Raw genomic sequence first — 20,370 nt, forward strand, 5'->3', positions numbered from 1 at the left:
GGATTTTACTAAGTATTTTTGAACATATTTTGACCTTTAACATGTAGGGAGCTTTTTGGTTGGGCTTTATCTTCATTAGAAATGAGTAAGTGAATGGCAAGATTGTCAAAGAAGCAACTGATGTTTTCTCATTAGAATCTAATTTTCACCCGTTAGCTTAACTGTGATGTATAAGGTGAAGGTGTTGGAAATAGGCGTGAGAAACTGCACAACCTGAGAAACTGAAGTTGTAGTTCTGGAGAAAAAAAGAGAAAAAGAGGAGACAGCACCCTAAGTAAGGCCTTATACAACTTTGGAATGATGGAATTTTTGCCAACCTGCATGTTTAAACCCAGTTCTTCTTCCCCTTGCATCTCAATAATTTGGGAAGAAATGCATATATGTAGTTAAGCTCCCTATGATATTTTCTACACTGGTTAGAGTGTGAAGAAAGCAGAGCTATACATTTGATTTTTAGTCTTAAAAAATATTTTATTGACAAAAGATAAACATTTTATTTTTCTCCAATTAACAGTATCCTTTGATCTTTAATTGTATCTACAAGTTATCTTTACTTATTTTAATCGGGTATGTGCCTCAAATAGGATTGATACAGTGGCTACCTCTTTCACTATTTTTGAAGAGTGAAATGCTTCAATTTAAGAGAACTTACTTAGCCAGGACCTCTTCCTTTTCTCTTCGTGAGCTAAAAATCTGTGGATAAAATCTTTTCTGAGGTATCCTCTAGAAATAGTTCTCCCGTCTGATTTACAGCACTTAAAAAAAAGATTTTTGTTGTTATTATTGTTAGTATAAAATGTCATAGCAGCTTTGATTCACATGCACTTAATTGTTTTCTATCCCTCCTACAGGATAAAGAGATTGAGGGAGGAAAGAGGTAGCATTTTTCTTGATTTAAATAATAACAATAGTTGCTAGGTTGAAAAAATTAGTGCTTATTGGATGATTATTTTCATATATAGCTTCCTTTGTATCCTGTATTTAACAATTGCTAGTGGGAGAATTGATTTAATTTATGTAAACTATACATTTTTATGCAAATGAAGCTGATATTTATTGGAGCTAAAACAGTTATGCCGGCACTTAGTGGAGTAACCTTGTGTGCATGGGAAACGTTAGAAGAGAGCAGTTGAGGGTCCGCTAATGCCTCTGCTGTAAACAAATAGGAATTTCTGCCACTTTTTAAAATTTAAAGACAAAAGAAGAACTCAGCTTTGCTGGAGATTGTTTATTAGGGTTAATAACCTGAAATAACTCCTGATTGGCAGGCAAATCTTGGTCATACAATCCTTTCTAAAAGAAAGATAGTCTCTCTTGATAGAATGTAATAAACAAAATGATAAAAAATGAAATGCTAATTGCATTTTAAAGAGGCCCTTTTTTTCTACAATTTTAATAGGTGGTTGTATTGTTACTGAGAGAACAGTTATGCTAATGACTGACTACTTAGATGATTTTGCATTAATATAATAACCATTACCTGCCTTAGTGCTTTGTACGGTATTGTGGCAAAATAGCTAAGTCTAAAAGAGTTACACAAAAAGCAGAATTCCATAATGAAACAGAATTATACTTTCCACATGAATAGTAGGCTTTTTTTTTTTTCATTTTTTGAAGACTGAAATATTATGTCAGAAATATATTTTCTTTCCTCTATGATACAGCTACCTTGCATCATGGTACGTGTGTGCGTGCATGTGTGTATGTGTGTGTGTATTCTTTCTAAATACTATAGGGAATGAATAGGAGCTTCCTAACTTTTCTCTTTGCCAATATATCAGTTGTATCCATTAGCTTATTAATTATGAAAACTGTTGTCTTTCACGGGGGCAGCGGCGGTGACTTCTCCATGGACTAGCTTCTATATGGTTATATAAAATTGAGCATAATTTTTTTTTTTTTGGTTTTGTTTTGATGTTCTGGAATCTCCTAATTTAATTTGTTTTGCTCTTATTATATGATGAACCAGATCACACTGCCTAACCTGGTCAGTTATCCAAACACATCCTGAAGTCTATAAGAGACTCAAATTTTCTGGGACATAGATGTGGTTAATAGCAAGAAATTAAAAATAGTTTCTAGTTATTAATTCAGATGAATGGAAATAAAAGTGTATTTAAAATATTTCTTCTCATTTTTATTATTTGTGCACACAGCAATTATGAGAAAATGCCAGTGTACAAAATTTATGTGTGGTTATATCAGGCAGTATTTACTTGACGTTAATGTGAGTGTAAACTAAAGAGAAAGCAAAAAAATGATAATGTGTTATTTTCAGTATTTACATTGTATCATCTCCCCTCCCACCCAATTCCTCCAATTGTCTCCTAGATTAGAATTGTGTTGTTTCTGTGGGTGTTTTTATTTGTTTGCTTTTTATACTTACCCGCCCTTCCCATCACCTACCTTTCCCACTGGGAATAAAATAAAATAATAAAACTTATCATTTTAATAGTCTTCTAGCATTCAGGTGTTATGAAGTCATTTTGAAGTAAAAGAAAACTGTATCAGGCAAAATTTATACAGCAGTGTATGGGCTTTTAACAGCACTTGTTAGTGCTAAGGACATTTTGCCAATTGCTGTATGAAGGTAGCAGCAGGCCCACACTAGCAGTATCCAATGGCTGTATGTCTGCCATTCCTTCAGGTTTATGCACACCTGGGGTCAGCCACACCCAGTTGGTATCAGTCAACAGTGTTTCATGTAGTGTGTGTGTGTGTGTGTGTTTTAATTCACGATTTCCTCTTGAAACGCAACTAAGGAGTGTTAACTGTGTGTGTTTTTTAAATTCAGTTTTGTATGCTAGCATTCTTTAAATGTCTGCCAGAAGTTTAATTTGAATTTCTGATCCCTGAAGGCAGCTAGACAGAATCATTCTAGTTCTTCATAAATTGCCTTCTATGATTCATTGTTAACTCATAAAACATACTCATTTCTATATACTCAAACAGTTAAGGTAGTTACAGTATCAGGGATATAATTTTTTTGCATTATATTTAAATTGTCATTTGAGAAAGAAATCAAGAATTAAGTTGAACACCAATTTAAGGTGTGAGCCCTGTAGCACACAAAACATCAGAAACTAATGTGTGTGTGTGTGTGTGTGTTTTCTTCAAGGGGAGGGTAAGGGAGATGGCATGGAATCAGGGGGAAAAGTTTAGTTATGAGTGAATACTCTCAAAGAGGAGCCCATAAATATTAGAGTACTGTGGTTAAAAACTCACATGACTGTTTTAAATACTATTGATTTAAACCACTGACTAGATTTTATGAATCAAAGTGTAATTTCTAAGCTTTGGCCATATTTCTCAAAGCTAAAGCTAAAGTACTCTCTCTTGTGTGCCTTTAGCCACTTTCCAGACATTCAACACAGGATTAAATGATAGTAGTTACAGTGATCAATAGGTTAAGACCGGTACAATCACTCTTGCCGCTAATGACCTCAGTAGTAATGGGCAATAAAGTGTGGGCTATAATAGCCTCTCGCTGGTACTGCGTGCCCTTTGATTCCTAGTATTAGTAGGGGCTAGCTACATGAAAAACTTGGACGTTGGGCGTTAAGGGAGTGGATATGTAGGCTATAATTCTTAACTATTTAAAGCCTTAAACTGTGCTCTGTTTTTTTCCTTCCATTTTCTACCCCATAATGGTTACTGTCCATTTGGTTATGTTTGTTAAAGCTTTCTGTAACCTATGTTCGTGACACGTTGGAGCAGAAACTTTGGAGAAATCTCAGTTTTATCACATTTATAAATTCAGCTCAAGTCTACTTCGGAGGCTCAGAGCTAACTGGTGTGAAAATGTGGTTTCAGATAGTAAAAGCAAAGTTAAGGCCATGAGGATATAATAGCCCACTTCTGATTATTCAGAGACTGATCACCAGGCTGAAAGATTACTCAGGCTTCTTGCCTCTTTCCTTCCTTTGGCTGTGCCTGCTACTTTAAGCGTTTTAAAACTCATCAGCACCTCCATCAGAATGTCCAAAGGCAAAAAAAAAAAAAAAAAAAAAAGGCCAGGGGAGAGGGGGGAGACTTAAGCTCATTTTTATGTTCTATACCCTTTCTACAAAAGTTGAATAAATAACTAGAGTAAAAGGAGACTTAAACTCTTGGCTGTATGTAAGGGTTTGAAAAATATGTCAGTTCTTTTTTAAACTTTTAAAATTAATTTTATTAGCATGTATATACAATTAAAATGCATTCTTTTTAAGTATATAGCTGGAAGAATTTTGGCAATTATATTCATCTGTGTGACCACCACCCCAGTCCAGATAAGAGGGCATTTCAATCACTCCCTAAAAGTTCTCTCGTACCCCTTCCTAGAATAACCTTTTCATAGTTCTTTTAAAAATTACAAAGAGGTTGTTTCTATGATGATTTCTGTTATTACACTGTTAATTTCGTGTTCATCACCAGTTTAGATCGTACACCGCCCTATTCCTGTCTGTTTTCCTGTTCATCACCATCAGAAATTTGGCTCAAGAATATTTATATTGTACACAGTCCAAGAAACGCAGAGGAAAAAAGAAACCTTAAACATGGTTCTTTTGTTTGCTTAATCAAGCCTCCCTGTATGATGATGCAACACTCAAGGAAAAGTAAACTTCTATTGTGATATGTTGGCTTTAGCAGCTCAAAAGATAGTGATTGACACCCAAATAGATATTGAAAAATTTAAAACATTTCTTCTACATGAGGACAAAGTAGGCTAATTGAAATTAATTTATAAATGGTTAGGTGTTTTGATAATGTCTTCTTGGTGTTTGCCCTAGTTCACTGTTCTAACCATTGGGATATTTCACGTGACAAAGTATCTTTTTAAAAGGATGATTTATCTATTCATATACATCTGTCCCTGTTTGCATATAAAAATATTCCGCTGGTCCCATCTGTTTTAAATTACAGTGTAGCTACATCTACACTTGAAAGGCCACTGCAATAGAAAGAATTTCTTGATGACCTTCCAGAGTTGGGTTAATGAAATTTTCTAGTGTTCTAGGTAGTGTTTTCCAAACAGTGCAAAAACTTGCACGTAAACATTCCCCCACACAAAACATGCCTCTGACAACAGTAGAGGGTGTTCACTGTACATGAATCTGACCTTCAGGAACCGTTTTTAGTTCATCAAAATTAGTGATGCCGAGAAATCGAGACATCAGTGCATAATGACTGTGAAATTAGGAATGAGAGCTTGCTATGCAAATGACAGGACAAATCATGTGAAAAAGTCAAGATAAACTGCATATTAAGACATTATGTTACATAAAATTAATACCGCATTTCTCGCTTTTGCTTACTGTTCCCCTGAAAGATTTTTAAATTCTTTTATCTTCTGATCAGCTATTGTCTGCTGGATTTTTTTTTAAGTGGCACACAGGCAAAGTGCAAAACATGTTATTACCTTTTATTGTAATACATGAGATGACAGCAGATCCTTTTTAACAAAGTATATCCTTTACTGCTTCTTGCTTCTTGCTGTCACATGTTTGATTAGAAACCAAAGAAAAGTAAGATGCTTAAATATTACTGTTAGAAGACATACAGGTTTTGTCTTTTCTTTCATTGTTTTATTTTTTTCCTTATCTTTTTATTTGGTGGGGGGGGGGGGGTTCATGAAATAGTCTTCTTGTATTACGGGGACTGACAAAATGGTTCTCATGTAGTCTGCAAATTAAACACAAGTGCAGTGATTATTTTGAATAGCTAAATTACATTCTAGAAAGCTTGCAGAATTCATAGCATTGTCATTAGGTATCCGCTTGAATACAATTTGTGTAACCTTGGCCAAGACAGCCTGTCATTTTAATGTCAGTGTTTTATCTGAACAAGACATCATCCTTTCAGATACTGTGTGCAGGTTCCTTGCAGAGATGCCCGTGCAGAAATGTGTTAACAGTTGCAAATATGAAATGCTATCAAGTTCATCACTGGAGCTGTTTGTCACTGAAATGTCATGGAAAGCGGCTTTTAATGGTATCACACATAATATGAAAGAATTGAGACATCTGTATGCTGGGTGAATAAGGAAGGGTAAAAGGCATCACAGGAAGGGTTTGTGTTTAAGTTCGGAAGGTGCGTCCAAGGTTTAGTTATCCACAAGATTAAGCGTTCCTGATTGTTCTTAAAATCACAGTCCACAGAGGAAGTGGATCATATTAGCTTCAGCTGCAAAGGTATTGGTTCCCATTTGTCTACTTCTCTAAACCAAATTTCAAGTTTGCATTAACTCCCTACAGTTTGTTGTGACTGAAAATTCATTCTTAATAAGAAATTGAGATCATTCTAACCTAACTCCAGATAGCATTTATTACGCCTTTAGTCCTTGTGTGTTTGAAAAACACCTGTCAATGCTGCAAGGTTTTCTTTTTTCTTCACTTAAAATAAACTTCATAATAAATTAAATGGGATTTGTTGCTGCATTCCCTCTGGATAAATGCATTGTGCATGGGAAATTGGTCCATTCTTGAAGCAGGCCGATGACAGTCAGTTGCTGAACCCAGTTGCTGAACCTGGAAGGCTGTGTGTGTGCGATTTCCTGGCTTCTAACTTACCCTTCATTAATGTTCTAGGTTCCCGTGTCAGTGGCTATGATGACACCTCAAGTTATCACTCCCCAGCAAATGCAGCAGATCCTCCAGCAACAAGTGCTGAGCCCTCAGCAGCTCCAGGTTCTCCTCCAGCAGCAGCAGGCCCTCATGCTTCAGCAGGTAGGTCATTGTTCCTCCTCCTCCAGTGAGCTGCACAACCCAGGGCCCATCACTCTATTCAAAATTCCCTGCACCTGAGCAGCAACTTTTCCTTTTGAAGAATAAGCAGAGCAGTGTGGGTGAGGCCGGGCACAGATCTGTCCCTGAAGAGTCTGTTGCATTTGCATCCCAGAAAGAGAAAAGACCCTGCCAAAGCAAGGAGGGTTTGGGCCTGGAGAACCCAATGGACTAAGATTAGGGCTATAATTAGACTTGGTAGAAACAAGATCTTTTAAGCTTATGTGGCTTTATACCTTTATTTTATAAGGCCAGAGGCTTCTGAATTGTGTGAATCAAAGCAAAATGGGGAGCACATTGGGAGCAGGTTTAAATGTGACAGACAGCTCTTGAGGTCCCCATTTCAACTCAGAAGCTTACAGAATTTTTATTTAAAAAAATAAAAAAAAAAATTTGGGTACTTGGTGGATTCTAAGGCACAGAGTTGATTTTATTTCTTTCACATATGCTAATGCCGAAATGGACTTCTGGCAGCCGTCATGCCATGGGGTCCTGATCTTCGGGCTTCATGGACACCTGAGTGGAAAAGATGAGATTCAGTACCACAGTGACAGGAGTTTCTGGGGTGAGGTGGTGGGGACAGGATGCAGAGGAGGCTGGCTACCCACGCTGTTGATACATACGCTAAACAACCCTCAGTTCTGCCCAACCCTGTCATTTAGAAAGCATGTGCATGTTTCTCAGTAGAGATTCACCAGACTCACTCAGCAAGGGCATTTTGACTTTGTTGTACAATCAAAGGTCATCCCTTGCCTTATTTTAATTAGTTTGTGTAGAAAATGGTATGTTTTTCATCAGTTCATTTTGGGGATTACTTTTCAAACAATAATGCCAAGAATAGTCAGTGTGCACTGAAATTTATTGTCGAATTTGGAACTAAAGGTCAGGCCATTGCAGATAAAAGGATGCTGTTTTTCAAATCACAGTTTTGTGTGGCACCGAAAGGAGCAGTGGATTGGCACTACCCAATGTCACTTACCATCCTCTCTTTTCTTTGTAGCAGCAGCTTCAAGAGTTTTATAAAAAACAACAGGAACAGTTGCAGCTTCAACTTTTACAACAACAACATGCTGGAAAACAGCCTAAAGAGGTACCGACAATACATATTTTACTTTCAAACCACAGATCCCGGAGGACTATCTAGTGGCTATTAAACTGTCATTCATCTTTTAAATGATCGCACAACTGAGCTGACTCTATCGGTTCTCAGCTTTCAGACTAGAGTTATTGTCCTGTTTTCGCTCGGATTTTTCTGGGTTCCATTTGTTTGCTGGCACATATTTTATAACACCACTGCAGGTGTACCTCGTGTGAGCACTGGGAAGGGGGATCGTGGTCAGAACCTTCAGGGCTCCTTTTGCAAGATGTACCTGGAGGAAGTGAAGTGCTTTCAGTAAAATGCGATTATTTTTTCCAGCTCAGAGAGCTTGGGTGTGTGGCGATGGCCTTTTCCTTTGGAAGAATTAACCTGTGGTGAGGTTGGACAAATAAAGTTAGAGCAAGATTAAATACTCCCATCTCCGTTGAACTTCTTTCTGCAAGCTGTACATATCATAACTGCTAAAGGCATGTATGTGATGGCATGAGTTAAGACTAGAAAAGTCTCCAGCTTCACTTATTTGTGTTTCCCTGACCAAAAAAAAAAATAGTATAGTATAGTAGCTTCTATGTGCACAATAGTTTGTAGGTGCACATAGTTACTGCATGTGCCACCCCACCCAGTTAGGGGACAGTATTAGCTCCCTAAGTGGTAAGTCTTTCCCAGGGGGAGTTCTGTCTCACCTTCTGTGCAGTTCTGTGTGGGTGAGACTCAGTCATTTTGAGGGAGTATCTTTGTGCATATATGTATTATCGTGACATCTTTCTACCCGTTCCAAAGTCATCCGATGTTAATTCCTCATATTTTTACAGTGACTGAAATTCTTTGTGTTTAAGTGTTCTTGGAGTGCCAGAATTTAAAGTTCGATGAACAGCTCACAGTTCAATTTAACGTCTTCGTCACTGGCCCTACACACACAGGTGGCCACTTTCCTTAGTTGGCAGAACGTCTTCTCAGGTCACCCTCCACATCCGCGTCCTTCACGTGAGATTAGAGGCCAGGAAGCACCAGTTTTACACACTGGGAATGACCCAGACGTTCTCCCTTTGTCGGCTCCGCCCTCAACACAAATTGGGTACATTTTCCATGCCCTGCCAAGTTTTCACCCTGGAGTCCTGTTTAGCAGCCTGGATATAAACCCCTGTAGAGTAGGGGCAGTTGAGGGAAGGGGGGCTTGTAAAGGGGAGGAGGTGTTTTAATGAAAATGCTGACACAACCTAAGTACAGTGGCGCGCTACTGGGTGCTGTTATAATAAAAAAGGAACAGATTAAAAAGTGTCTAAAATGTAAATCTAAAGGACTAACAGTAATTAAAATGGAAATGGCACAGGGAGGGAAGGCATGTAATTGTGAGATATCACTGTGCAGAAGGCTCTCAGCTTTGTTTTGCTGGCTGTTTTTCTAATTCAGTAGGGCTTACTCATCAGTGGCAGTTCAATGCGCGTTAATGACTCTGGGATTGCAGGCATCACTCTGGACAAAGAAATGATTATTGTGCGGTCAAAAGAAGTTCAAAGACAAGAAGGGAATTTCAGTTTTTTCCTTAGAGATCCACATTCAAGAGCATATAAATTAAGCCAAATGTTAAAAACCACAGTCTGAAAGCTGACTTCAAAGTCACAACTCTCTAATTAATGAACTGCGAGCTTCAGTTTGGACAAGTTGTGGTTTGATGCGCCCATAAATCAACATGACAGGCCTGTTTCACAGTCTCAGACAGTGCTTGTCATTGAGTCACATCAGATGTAAACACAGCAGAAAAAAGAAGGGATATGAAGGAGGTGCAATTGATCAACAGAATTGGTAAAAACCCACTTTTGAAGCACATTATGCATGATCACAGGAAATGGTTACAGCCTCAAGAGGTTTCCCCTTCTGCTGTTGCTTTTTTGAATCAGATTTCTAACAGCCTTCAAAAGGGAGAATAAGAATTATGGAGTTTCTCCCCTGTGGCTCACAGGCAATAACCCCCTGTTGTTATTTTGTGCTTCTTTCTTTTCAAAGGCATCAAAATTTAGTTTTTTAAAGATCTTTAACTCTATATTTGAAGACAAACAAAAAAGGGCTGCCACTGTCATTCTTATCAGTTACCAGGGATTGTGTTTTCCCTTTCTGTTGCCACTTCTTATTAACCTCTTATTTGGTCTGTTAGACATAGTTTGGAATGCACGTCTGCATGCTGGGAGAACATGAAAGTTCAGATGCGCTCAGAGGGCAGATAAAGAAATGTGAAAGGGAAAGTTACACAGCAGAAGGAAGGATAAAAGTTAACTCTCCCAAATTGCTGCTGTCAGAAAGGGGGCATCTAGGCATGCACAGATGCTGGTGGTGTCTGAGTCTGGGAAGGGATGTGAGGGAGAAGAGGGAGTACTTTGTGTCTAAACAAGGAGAAGGTGAGACGTTGCAGTACCGTCTTGACATCTCCAGGACACGGGCTTTGCTGTGGTCACACTTAGTCATCCATTTCAAAGGCAAAAGTGATACAGGGGCTATGTTGCCTCAGCATCCTGAGGGAAGGCAGACGTAAGGGCAGGTTTCGAATTCCACGACATGTTCACCGGTGCCAGTGGATTTGGCCAAGACCTGTTGTAACAGTGATTAAGAGATCCTTATTTTCTTGAAGTGAAGCATAATCTCCTGAAATTATCATGCAGGTGGTGGTCCTTTTGTGCTACAATGAAACAGAGTCACATGGTTGCAATTTCATGATGCAGACTGGTGGTTATGACTCTAACAAGGTTTGAACTTGGATGTTGACAGATGGAACAAGTATATTAATTTACTGAATCCTCAGTCATTAGGGGCTCATAATTTTGAATTGTCAGGTCCCCCCCCCCCGCCTTGTCCCCTTTTGGATTACCACTGCAGTAATACACTTGAACCTTGGCCAGAACAATGAACCTTTACTCGCTTTTTCTCCTAAAGTTGCCTCAAAGGTGTTTCCCTGAGAAAGTTGGGCTCCACATTGAGTTAGACTGAGACCTTCCTTAGAAGATATTCTGTAGGCCCCAAATAGTTCGCTCTTTAAGTGACTACTCTTTAACGGTTGACAGAATGGGTGTGGAAAATAGAAGGCAGAATTAATAGTAAGTCAGGCCACAAAAAAAGATCCCATCCTGTGTGGGGGAGGTAGGCAAAGTTGATTGTTTTAAAAGGGCCGTTTGTCCCAGGCAGTTATGACAGTTTATGTTAGGCAGTAGGGAGGAGCCAAAGAAAGGAAAACAGACCTTTGACTGCAGCTCCAGGGAGGGGATCCGAAATGCAAGGTTTATCAGGGCATTTGAGCATTTTAACACTGACTACTGACCTGTCGAGGGGACTGCATGGAGACCTTTTTTGTATGCATTCAATTGTGAGAAGTAAACAAATGGGCTCGTATCCTGTGTTTGGTAACTGGGTGGGGAGCAGTTTGGCAACCAGTGTTGCTTTTAAATTCTTTCTTTGGACAATGGACCTTGTATACTTTTATATCCTGGCCTTTCAAACGTGGACAGCTTTCATGAGCTTTTCCTAGGGATGGCCACAGAGACAACAGAAAAACCATCAGTCATTTTATATAAATACAAAATTTCAAACATTTCATTTACAGTAAGACAGGAAACACTCTCCCTAAACTTCAGCACTCCCCCCGCCATTATTTTCTTCAAGAATAGCTAATTCTCTGATTTTTTTTTATTGCATCAGTGTTGTTTTACCTCTTTCTCCCCTCTTTTTTTAAAAAAAAAAAAGTGTTGTGAATTAATATCTGCTGAAGAAGTGAAAAATCATTTTGACATGAATATAACTATCATTGGGTTTTACATTAATGTGATAACTTGGAAAGGGGTGAAAACAATTGGATCATTTTATGCATGCTGTTCTTAAAATGAAAACACTGGCTTTTCATTTAAATTTATTTAAATTTTTGTTGTTAGTGGTATAGAATTTGTTTTTTGGAGTGAAACTCAATTAACTTTCTCAGTGGCATGGTAGTAAGTCTGAAATTGGTTGCTAATATGAGAATGATGGTTTTTACTGTAAAATAAACTACATAGAGACAGAAAGGAAACCACCATTTTTCTCTTCCTTTGAACTTCACATCAGAAGGTCTTGATCCACATACCATTTTATGGATGTATCAGATCAAGGTCATGTGTTGGGTTAAGTAAATGCAGTTGTTTGTAAAGTACAGTTATTAGGAGCTCTGAAAGGGTGTAGTCTTTTTAGTTGCTAAAGTCTCTCTGATGTTTTGAATAATACTCAGAATTAGGTAAACATCTTGTTTTTTTCTAAAAGAGCCTCTTTTTCTTTTCTTTTTTTTTTTTACTGTAGTTTGGGAAGGGTTAATTTTTCTTTCATAATTGTTAGCCATGATGTAGCTAAGACCTCCACCTCGATTTGATTCCTAGCAGATTAAGGATATTAGATAATTTCCTTCTATTTATTGTACTACTGCACTGTATTATCTTTCTATCACTCAGATAATTACTGAGGAAATCTACATTAATTTTTTTGGCTGGAGCAAGGTCTGCTAAACACTGGAATGATGTATTGATGTTTTACACAACAAAAGTTTTCCTCTTGTCATTGTCCAATCAACAAAAAAGATATTTATCAAATTGTAAAGCCCCTTCTTTTCAAGAACAAAGCCAGTGGGGAAGGAGGACTAGCAAGCAGACCTGAGGGTTTCTGAAACTCAAGCCAAGTTAAGGTATCTGAAGCTTAAAGTGTCCTTATTAAACACTCACCGTTGAGTATGATGTTGTTTGCTAAATTATGAATGTGTGTAATTAAAACCTAGTGGCTGTTTCTATGAAAGATTTACAATGTTATTTCATCGTTTGTCATGGCTAATTAACAATATTAGATGAAGTTTTTCTTCTTCAAAGGTCTGATTTTTTCTCATTTATTTATGTCAGAAGTGATAAACAGAGTAGTTAAAAGCTTCTCCGGGTGCAGGCGGGAGGAAGGAAACTTGTTCTTTCACACCTCAAAAGTTCAGAGTTCAAACCCCTCCAGACTAGAGTACTGCTGTCTTCTTTCTAGTGTGTATAATTAAAATTTTCAAAGTCTAGAAAGTTCACATCTTGACTACAAAAACTCAGGCCTGTAGGAGAAAAATTCGAACTGTAGGAGAAGCTGCCTTGATTGACACGTTGTTTTTCTGTGGGAGCAGGCAGCGGAAGAGGTACAGCTTCCACCCGCTCACCTCTTTCAGAGGTGATGTGCTCTGTCCCTGTCACACCAGCCTTGACACTGAGCCCTCCCCTCAACTCTAGTGACCATTCTCAGTGTTCGACGATGACGGTGCGTTTTCAAACGTCCATAGTTTCACCTTCCTTGAGACACGGCCATCTCATTTTTTTTTCTTCCTGATCTCTTACAGCAACAGCAGGTGGCTACCCAGCAGTTGGCTTTTCAACAGCAGCTTTTACAGATGCAGCAGTTACAGCAGCAGCACCTCCTGTCTTTGCAGCGCCAAGGCCTTCTCACAATTCAGCCTGGGCAGCCCGCCCTTCCCCTCCAGCCCCTTGCTCAAGGTAAGTGTTGATTATTCAGAAGACACCACTCACTCTGTGGAAATTGTGGGGCAGAGGTGGTGGGGTGTCTTGTGCTATATTCCAGCTCATCATTAAAGAGATTGACCATCTTAAAACATGCACGTGCAAACTTAGAAAAAAAGCTAGATGAGGTAGTAATGATGGACCTTAGTAGAAGCTGAAGTTCTTGCTGATGCCCAAATGAAGACGTAGGGTGGCCTGAAGTCTTAGCAGCAGCAGTGCGAGCCACTGTTGCACAGTGTTAGAGTAAGAGAAAGCAGTGGTACTTTGATGTATTGAGCATTTTAATCAGATCTTCTAGTGTTTTCAGCCTTTGGAATCACAGATCAATTTTCCTGAAGGGGTTTTTTTTTTTTTTGTCATCTTAAGCTATATTTTATATCATGTAACTTCCATTTTAAATCTTAGTAATATTTATATATGTCACTTTTTAACAGCTAGGGATAAACTCAGGTTTATTTTTCTGTAAACGATTAAATTAAATTCTTTCTCTTAGAAAAACCAAAGTCGTTTTTAGTTGGATTTTCTCTCTTTTTTCTTTCTTTTTTACCTTCATTGGACTGTTGATTTTTGAGCAGGTTAGTTCTACTCTCATCAGAACAGGCAGCATTTCATCTCTAGCTCTTCAAAAACTGGGGTCCTTTGTAAAATAACAAGTTTTTGTGGATTTAAAATTTTCTTTTGAAAAGCCATTGATATGTTATTCCAATTGGTGTTGGACTTTAGAAACAAATGAGCGCCCGATAACTGTTTTGGGGACATCTTCTTGGTTTAAGCAACTTGAACTTTCACACGCATAATGTAAATGCAAATGGATTATTCAGAACCAGAAAAGAGAAAGGAAGGAAAGAAGAAAGTGTCATGCCGTTTTGAAATACAGTTTCCCCATCTTAAACATGCTACAGCAGATTTCATTGTCTCCTCCAGGCCCCCAGTCCTTTCAGTTCTAATTCATTTGGATATATGTGTACATGTTTCTCGAAGGCTGGTAGCTGAAGCCTTTGGTGTCTTGGATACTTGCCTTCTGAAGAGGGTTGAAAATGTGGAATCTCCTTGACCCTTCATGGTACATAAGGCACGGTCATTTGTTCAGTAACTTTTGCTGTCAGGTGGAGCCACTGAGGCATGTCTACATTTGAATCTTCTCCCTTGAGTCAACCACACCCAATTTCTGTCCCTTCTGGGGTTTTGTTTGTTTGTTTTTGTCTATGTTTTTAATGTTGAGACCAGGGCTTTTCCCTCTAACTTCCCTCTTGCCCCTCCTCCCATTTCTGCCCTTGCTACTCAGCTTCTTCACACATAATCAGCATCTCCATTGCTGTCAAAATAGAAAATTTGGTCACTGAGCAATACCAGGGGAAAGGACAGGGCACATCAGCTAATGCAGTTTTGTACCTGCAAAATGTTACGACATGTATTAATTACACCTTCGGATTTATTGTTAGAAACTGCAGGCTGTTCTGACACACCCACTGGACTCAGGCTTCAACCTCTCATCTTTTCCCACTGCTCCTGTACTATTAAGTTGGCTCAGTAAGGTTCATTGTTGTAGTACATCAGTTAAGCTGTCCAAAAGAGGGCAATTGGGCAGTGACAAGACAAGCTCATGTGTAATGTGAAAGAAATGAATGTGGTGATGCATGAAGTGTAATCTCTGCGGTAACATATCAGAGACACTGGTAGGTAATTCACTAGCCACGACATTGATTGATATGCTTAGCAGTGTGCTATGACTATTAGTCCCCGCAACATTAGGAAGATGCACATTTAAAATCTAAAGGGTACCTTTATGTGTGCCCCAGATACATAAACATAAATATATATATTTCTGGAGTCGAGTTCTTGGAGTGATATGAACTACCGGTGTGTCATTGCCATCTTTTGTGGAATCAGGTTGGTTTTGTCTCCCCTCCCACCTCATCCAAAGTGGCTTGAGAATTCAGTCATGTTGGACTACAACACAATTTTTTTTTTTTTTATCAGCGAGATGATGGCTTAAAACTGATGTCATTATGAGGTTTAAATCAACTTTCTGCTTGCTTGAACATGGTCACCTGGGTACCGATGTACAAGGACAGAAAAAGGTTGATCAACTCTGTTGTCTTTGAGCCAGTCATACCTGGGGTTATAAAATTGAGTTCCATGAACAGTAATCTGTCAACTGTCCCCACAACATACATTTTTTAAACCTGTGTCTGCATTTTCTTTTATAATGAACTAGCCAGTTATCCTGGAAAAAAAAAAAAAAAGTAGTAAGGCTCAAGGTTTGTGTGTTAAAAATGCTAGTAATGCCCACTTCATGATACAATCATCAAGAATTTTTACATACCTGCTCATGGCCTTGGTTAAGTTACCTTAAAAAGATGTATGTAAATATCAAAGTATAGGAATAGAGAGTAATATTTTGAGGGCCCTTTTTTTCCCTGAAGGTTATAAAATGGAGGTGTATTTTTGTTGTTTGTAAGGTTATTGTCGATCCTTTTCTGTTTTACATAATTACCATATCTTTTTCACTTCGCTTTCTTTAATCATCCGATCCTTTCCAGCACCTGTGATATCATAATAGAAATTTACTTGCAATATCATTTTTACCTTTTACTTTGTAAGTGTAAACTATAGATAGGAGAAAGTTCCATGCTCAGTTCTGTACCTGGTAGTGGATTTGTTTAACTCGGTACATTATTCCTGTCTACACTTTTGGAAAAAACGTGTGCTTTCTGGATATTTGATATTCCTTCAGTCTGATATCCCTTCCGTGGCTCGCTTACCTTTTATCTGTCTTAATTCTATCATGAGATCTTGGCTGTCAAATAACAGCATCCTTTGGTAGATAGTATTAGTTATGGGACTAACAGTTTAAGATCACCAACAAGGTGTTGCAGTGACAGAGGAGACTGATTCGACTGCTGCCTTCTGAGTTGAATGAGAGTATTCTTAAACATAATTATCACATTGAAATTTGACCCAGAAGTTTACCTCTTGTCAGTCAGTGGGTTACTATTTTATTTATCATTTCTTCCTGTAGACGATGAAACTGATTGGCTAACTCACTGGAATAAAAGGAGAGTAGAGTAACAGTGAATGTATTCTGCAAGTGTAACAAGTGTAATTAGACATCTGTCTCTGTCTTTATTTGCTGGATACACAGTTTACCTTTAAAATATTCAAAGTTCTGCTTTTTCTCCCAGGGAAAGTGTTAACACAGTTGTTAGAACCACATTCCTCCATCTCCCCACCTCCCATGAAATCAGTTAGTTTACGCTGAAAAATAGGTGGCTTGTCCTTTTCAAGTGTATTTACTCCCTAGAAAATAAAAATAGGTGTTGACTTGTGTGGCTTTATATCAATATGCTATCATCAATAGACAAGCCCATTCACTATTGTGTCAATTGAGTAAACAGCTGTCTGAGGGTCAGCCGTATTCACAGGTAATTGTTGGTGTGCGGGCATCGGGCATCGTGGCAGGCCTGTTAGCTACACAAACATCCACATGTCACTTTGCAAGGTGTTAGAAAATAATAGCCCAATCGCAGTAAAACCGGACACAGGATTCTGTAGTGACCTTTCCCTTTGTTTAATTTGCCTCCAAGGTTTAATTTCAAGGGACAAGTAATAATTGAATATGCTTAATAACTAAATGCTCATTTGGGACAAAATTCATCAAAATATAATTGGCATTTGATTTTTATGAAGGAAAAAGAAAAACGACTTGGCTGTCGAGGATGCATTCTAAGAATATCTGACCACTTAATGTATCATTTGAAACCTCTTTTATAATATATATTAATTGCAAATACTTGAGCATTTGAACATTTTCGTGGAGAACCGTTAGGAAAGACCAACTGTTTTTGTTAACGCTCCTCTCAGAAAGGCGGAGAAGGTTATTGGTCTGCTGTGCAATAATTTACTCCTCTTTGATATGCAAACGATCCACGGTGAATATAAAAAAATCCTATCAGACTCATTTCACAGTTCTTAACCACTCGGATTCTCTGGAGTCCACCGCCTCATTAGACCAGTGCTCTCCAATGCTAGCATAATTAAAATCTTTAACAGTTTAGCAAAGTAAAGATGTTTGGCTGATCACGTTGAGATGATTATCTATCCATTGTATTCTAAATGACAAAAATAAATTAAATTTAGACCTTGGCATTTTTTATTATGTGTTTCAAATGAATATAATGCACACAGCCTTCTTTTTTAATTTGATACCTTAGATTTGGTAAGAAACATGCCTGTTTCAGTTGCTGCTGTATACTCAGAAAATGACAGGCTCTCTAGGACAGCTATGTTACAGTTGATTGAAACAATGAACTGCAATCCAGACGTCCAGGTCTAATGTAGAATTGCCTTATGATATACAGAGTTCATGATTTCTTTCAGGTATCCTTTTAGAGGAAACTGTGCCTGTCGTTCGTTGTCATTTAGAATATTTTTTCTGTGCATGTATGCACTGGAATATGTGTTGAGATAGAATTTGGAAATCCTGGGCTGTCGAGGCATGTCACCAGAATAAAGGCTGTGAGCCCACAGTAGTAAGATCGACATACTGAATATATCTCTTCTTGGGAAAAATACAACACTTAGTACTTAAGACCCATGTCCATTTTGACCTCCTTAAAAACGAAGAGAACTTTATTACTCCAACTTTATTTTGCATTTTCATTTTACTCTGCAATGGTTCATTAGCATTGATCTAAGAAATGACAGTAATAATAGTGTTACTTGTATAAAAAGTTACACAGTTTTTCAGTAGACACATCCATCAATTAAGCATGTGGTACTGGAAACCAAAATTAATGAGGAAGATAGGTGTGTTAATGAAATAATCATAGTATAATCAATTTGACTGTTAAAAGTTGAAAAGCATTTCAGGAAGACGATATGAATTCATAATTTATGTCTAAAAGTGATTAATAAAAACTATATTTAATAACAAAGCTATTTATCATCATTTAAGACTTAAGCACAAAAATTATTCATTTCATGATTCATGTTGTCATAATAATATAGTTGAACAAATTTATTTTGAGCCCTTCTTTATGTCTAAAAATATGATATCATCTATCTACCTTTTTTTCTCCCCCCCCCCCCAAAAAAAATATATAGAAACAACAGTTTGGATGGAGACATAATGTCTTTGCAAAGTAGCTGTGTTTCGATTTCTTTTCACGGATGCCTTTTATATATGATGAGGGCACTTCACCTCGGCTGCTCAGGGGGAAGACATGCTTGTTACTACCGTATTTCCTTTAGTTGGGAGGGGAAAAAACTACACATACCAAAGGGGGGGGAAAAAAACCCTAATACTAGGCTTTGTTTACTGACTCTTTGATTTAATTACTGTTTGAAGAGGACGGAATTAGCTGTTAATTGATTTAATTATCCAATTTGTTTGTTTCAGGCATGATTCCAACAGAACTGCAGCAGCTCTGGAAAGAAGTGACAAGTGCTCATACAGCAGAAGAAACCACAGGCAACAATCACAGCAGTTTGGATCTGACCACAACATGTGTCTCTTCCTCTGCCCCTTCCAAGACCTCCTTAATAATGAACCCACATGCCTCTACCAATGGACAGCTCTCAGTCCACACCCCCAAAAGGGAAAGGTAGGAATGAGCCACCGAGCTGTGTCCAAACTGTCTTTAACATGGCGGGGTGGGTGGCCAGGCCTCGCCATATCTCTGTGCTCCCTAATTGGATCTGTGTGACTTGCATGTGCATATAATTACTTAAGAATGTATTCAGTATTGTTTCGGTGTGAAGCATCTAATTATTTTCACCTTTTCAACATGGAATTAGCACTTATCTCGATCTAACCTAAACTTAGGAACCCAGGCAGTGTCTTTTAGTTTCTCACTGGGTGGGTTGGATTTCAAGCCTTCCTGGCTTACCCTTTCTGCCAAGTACTCACTCCGTCCAAGCTGATTTCCTTGGCTCTAAATGTCTTCTAAGGGAATAGCAGTGTCTGCTGTGGGCGATTTCGATTCGTAGTTTGAGAAAAAATAAAACTTATATTACTCCGCACTGCCCTCCTTGATGGCAGGGAGCCCATCTTTGTGTCCTTGTGTCCCCAAAGCACATGGCCTTTTTAATAGTAAACCTTCAGAAAGGTTTGAAGAATAGAGAGACGGAAGGGATTCGTGCATGTACACACACAAACATACACAGTGCACTTTCTCTTGATCATGGACTATATTGTAGCATTGTCTCAGTTGTCATATTCCTATTTGGAAGTTAAGACTTTATATTTTTAAATTTCCCTGAGCTTCACTTGGTTGTTAAAGCTAAAGTTGTTTTAGAGATCCAGAATATGCCATGTGAGCCTACAGTTATAAGAAAAAGACATTGTTAATCCATGTTATTGTATCTCAGCACCCAGAAACATTAATACTACTGTTGATGCTTTCCAAAAGTAGAATATATACACAATGTTCCTAAAATTAAAAACATTTTCACTTTACTATTTTTAAATTGTGCCTATATATTTAATAGTACAGAGCTTCCACAGAAAGCCGAAACCTTAAAAGCAATATGTGATAGTCTTGTCATTTCCATCAGGAAAAACAAATCTTATACTTAATTTTAAATAAAAGTGACTTAGTGAATGTTTCTTAATTCTGTTTTTCACTTAAGCAATCACAAATATAATTTCATATACTTCTTGAAATAACGAACATTAGGAAGCCCACTGGTTAAATTAGATTTGTATCTTTATGCCAGCAACATTTTATCCATTTAGACTTTAGTAATCACAAAAAACATCTGAATGTGTGTGTGTGTGTGTGCGTGCGTGTGTGTGTATGTCACATTCAAGCATAAAACTCATGAGAGATTCCTAGAAATGAAGTTTATATATGTTTTAACCAAAACTTAGAACTTTCTCTTTAAGATTAGTTTGGAGTTTCTGTTTTAAACTTACTGGTTTAGAAGAGCTTGAAGAATAGAATGATGGACAGTAAGAATC

General features: G+C 38.0%; 1 protein-coding gene across 7 annotated transcripts in view; it reads left to right on the top strand.

Annotated features, from left to right (window-relative positions):
- FOXP1 (forkhead box P1) overlaps positions 1 to 20,370 on the top strand; it is a 477,086-nt gene that overhangs the window by 383,603 nt on the left and 73,113 nt on the right. For 6 of the 7 annotated variants that reach the window (XM_016141476.2, XM_016141480.2, XM_016141475.2 and 3 more), the window contains 4 exons: positions 6,570 to 6,707; positions 7,765 to 7,854; positions 13,229 to 13,382; positions 18,808 to 19,012. In XM_016141476.2, the coding sequence (XP_015996962.1) occupies positions 6,570 to 6,707; positions 7,765 to 7,854; positions 13,229 to 13,382; positions 18,808 to 19,012 (587 nt within the window). The remainder of the gene's footprint in view (positions 1 to 6,569; positions 6,708 to 7,764; positions 7,855 to 13,228; positions 13,383 to 18,807; positions 19,013 to 20,370) is intronic. The other variant, XM_016141479.2, reaches the window with a different exon arrangement.

Source organism: Rousettus aegyptiacus, unplaced genomic scaffold (assembly GCF_014176215.1).
Source record: "Rousettus aegyptiacus isolate mRouAeg1 unplaced genomic scaffold, mRouAeg1.p scaffold_m13_p_4, whole genome shotgun sequence".
Classification (NCBI taxonomy): domain Eukaryota; kingdom Metazoa; phylum Chordata; class Mammalia; order Chiroptera; family Pteropodidae; genus Rousettus; species Rousettus aegyptiacus.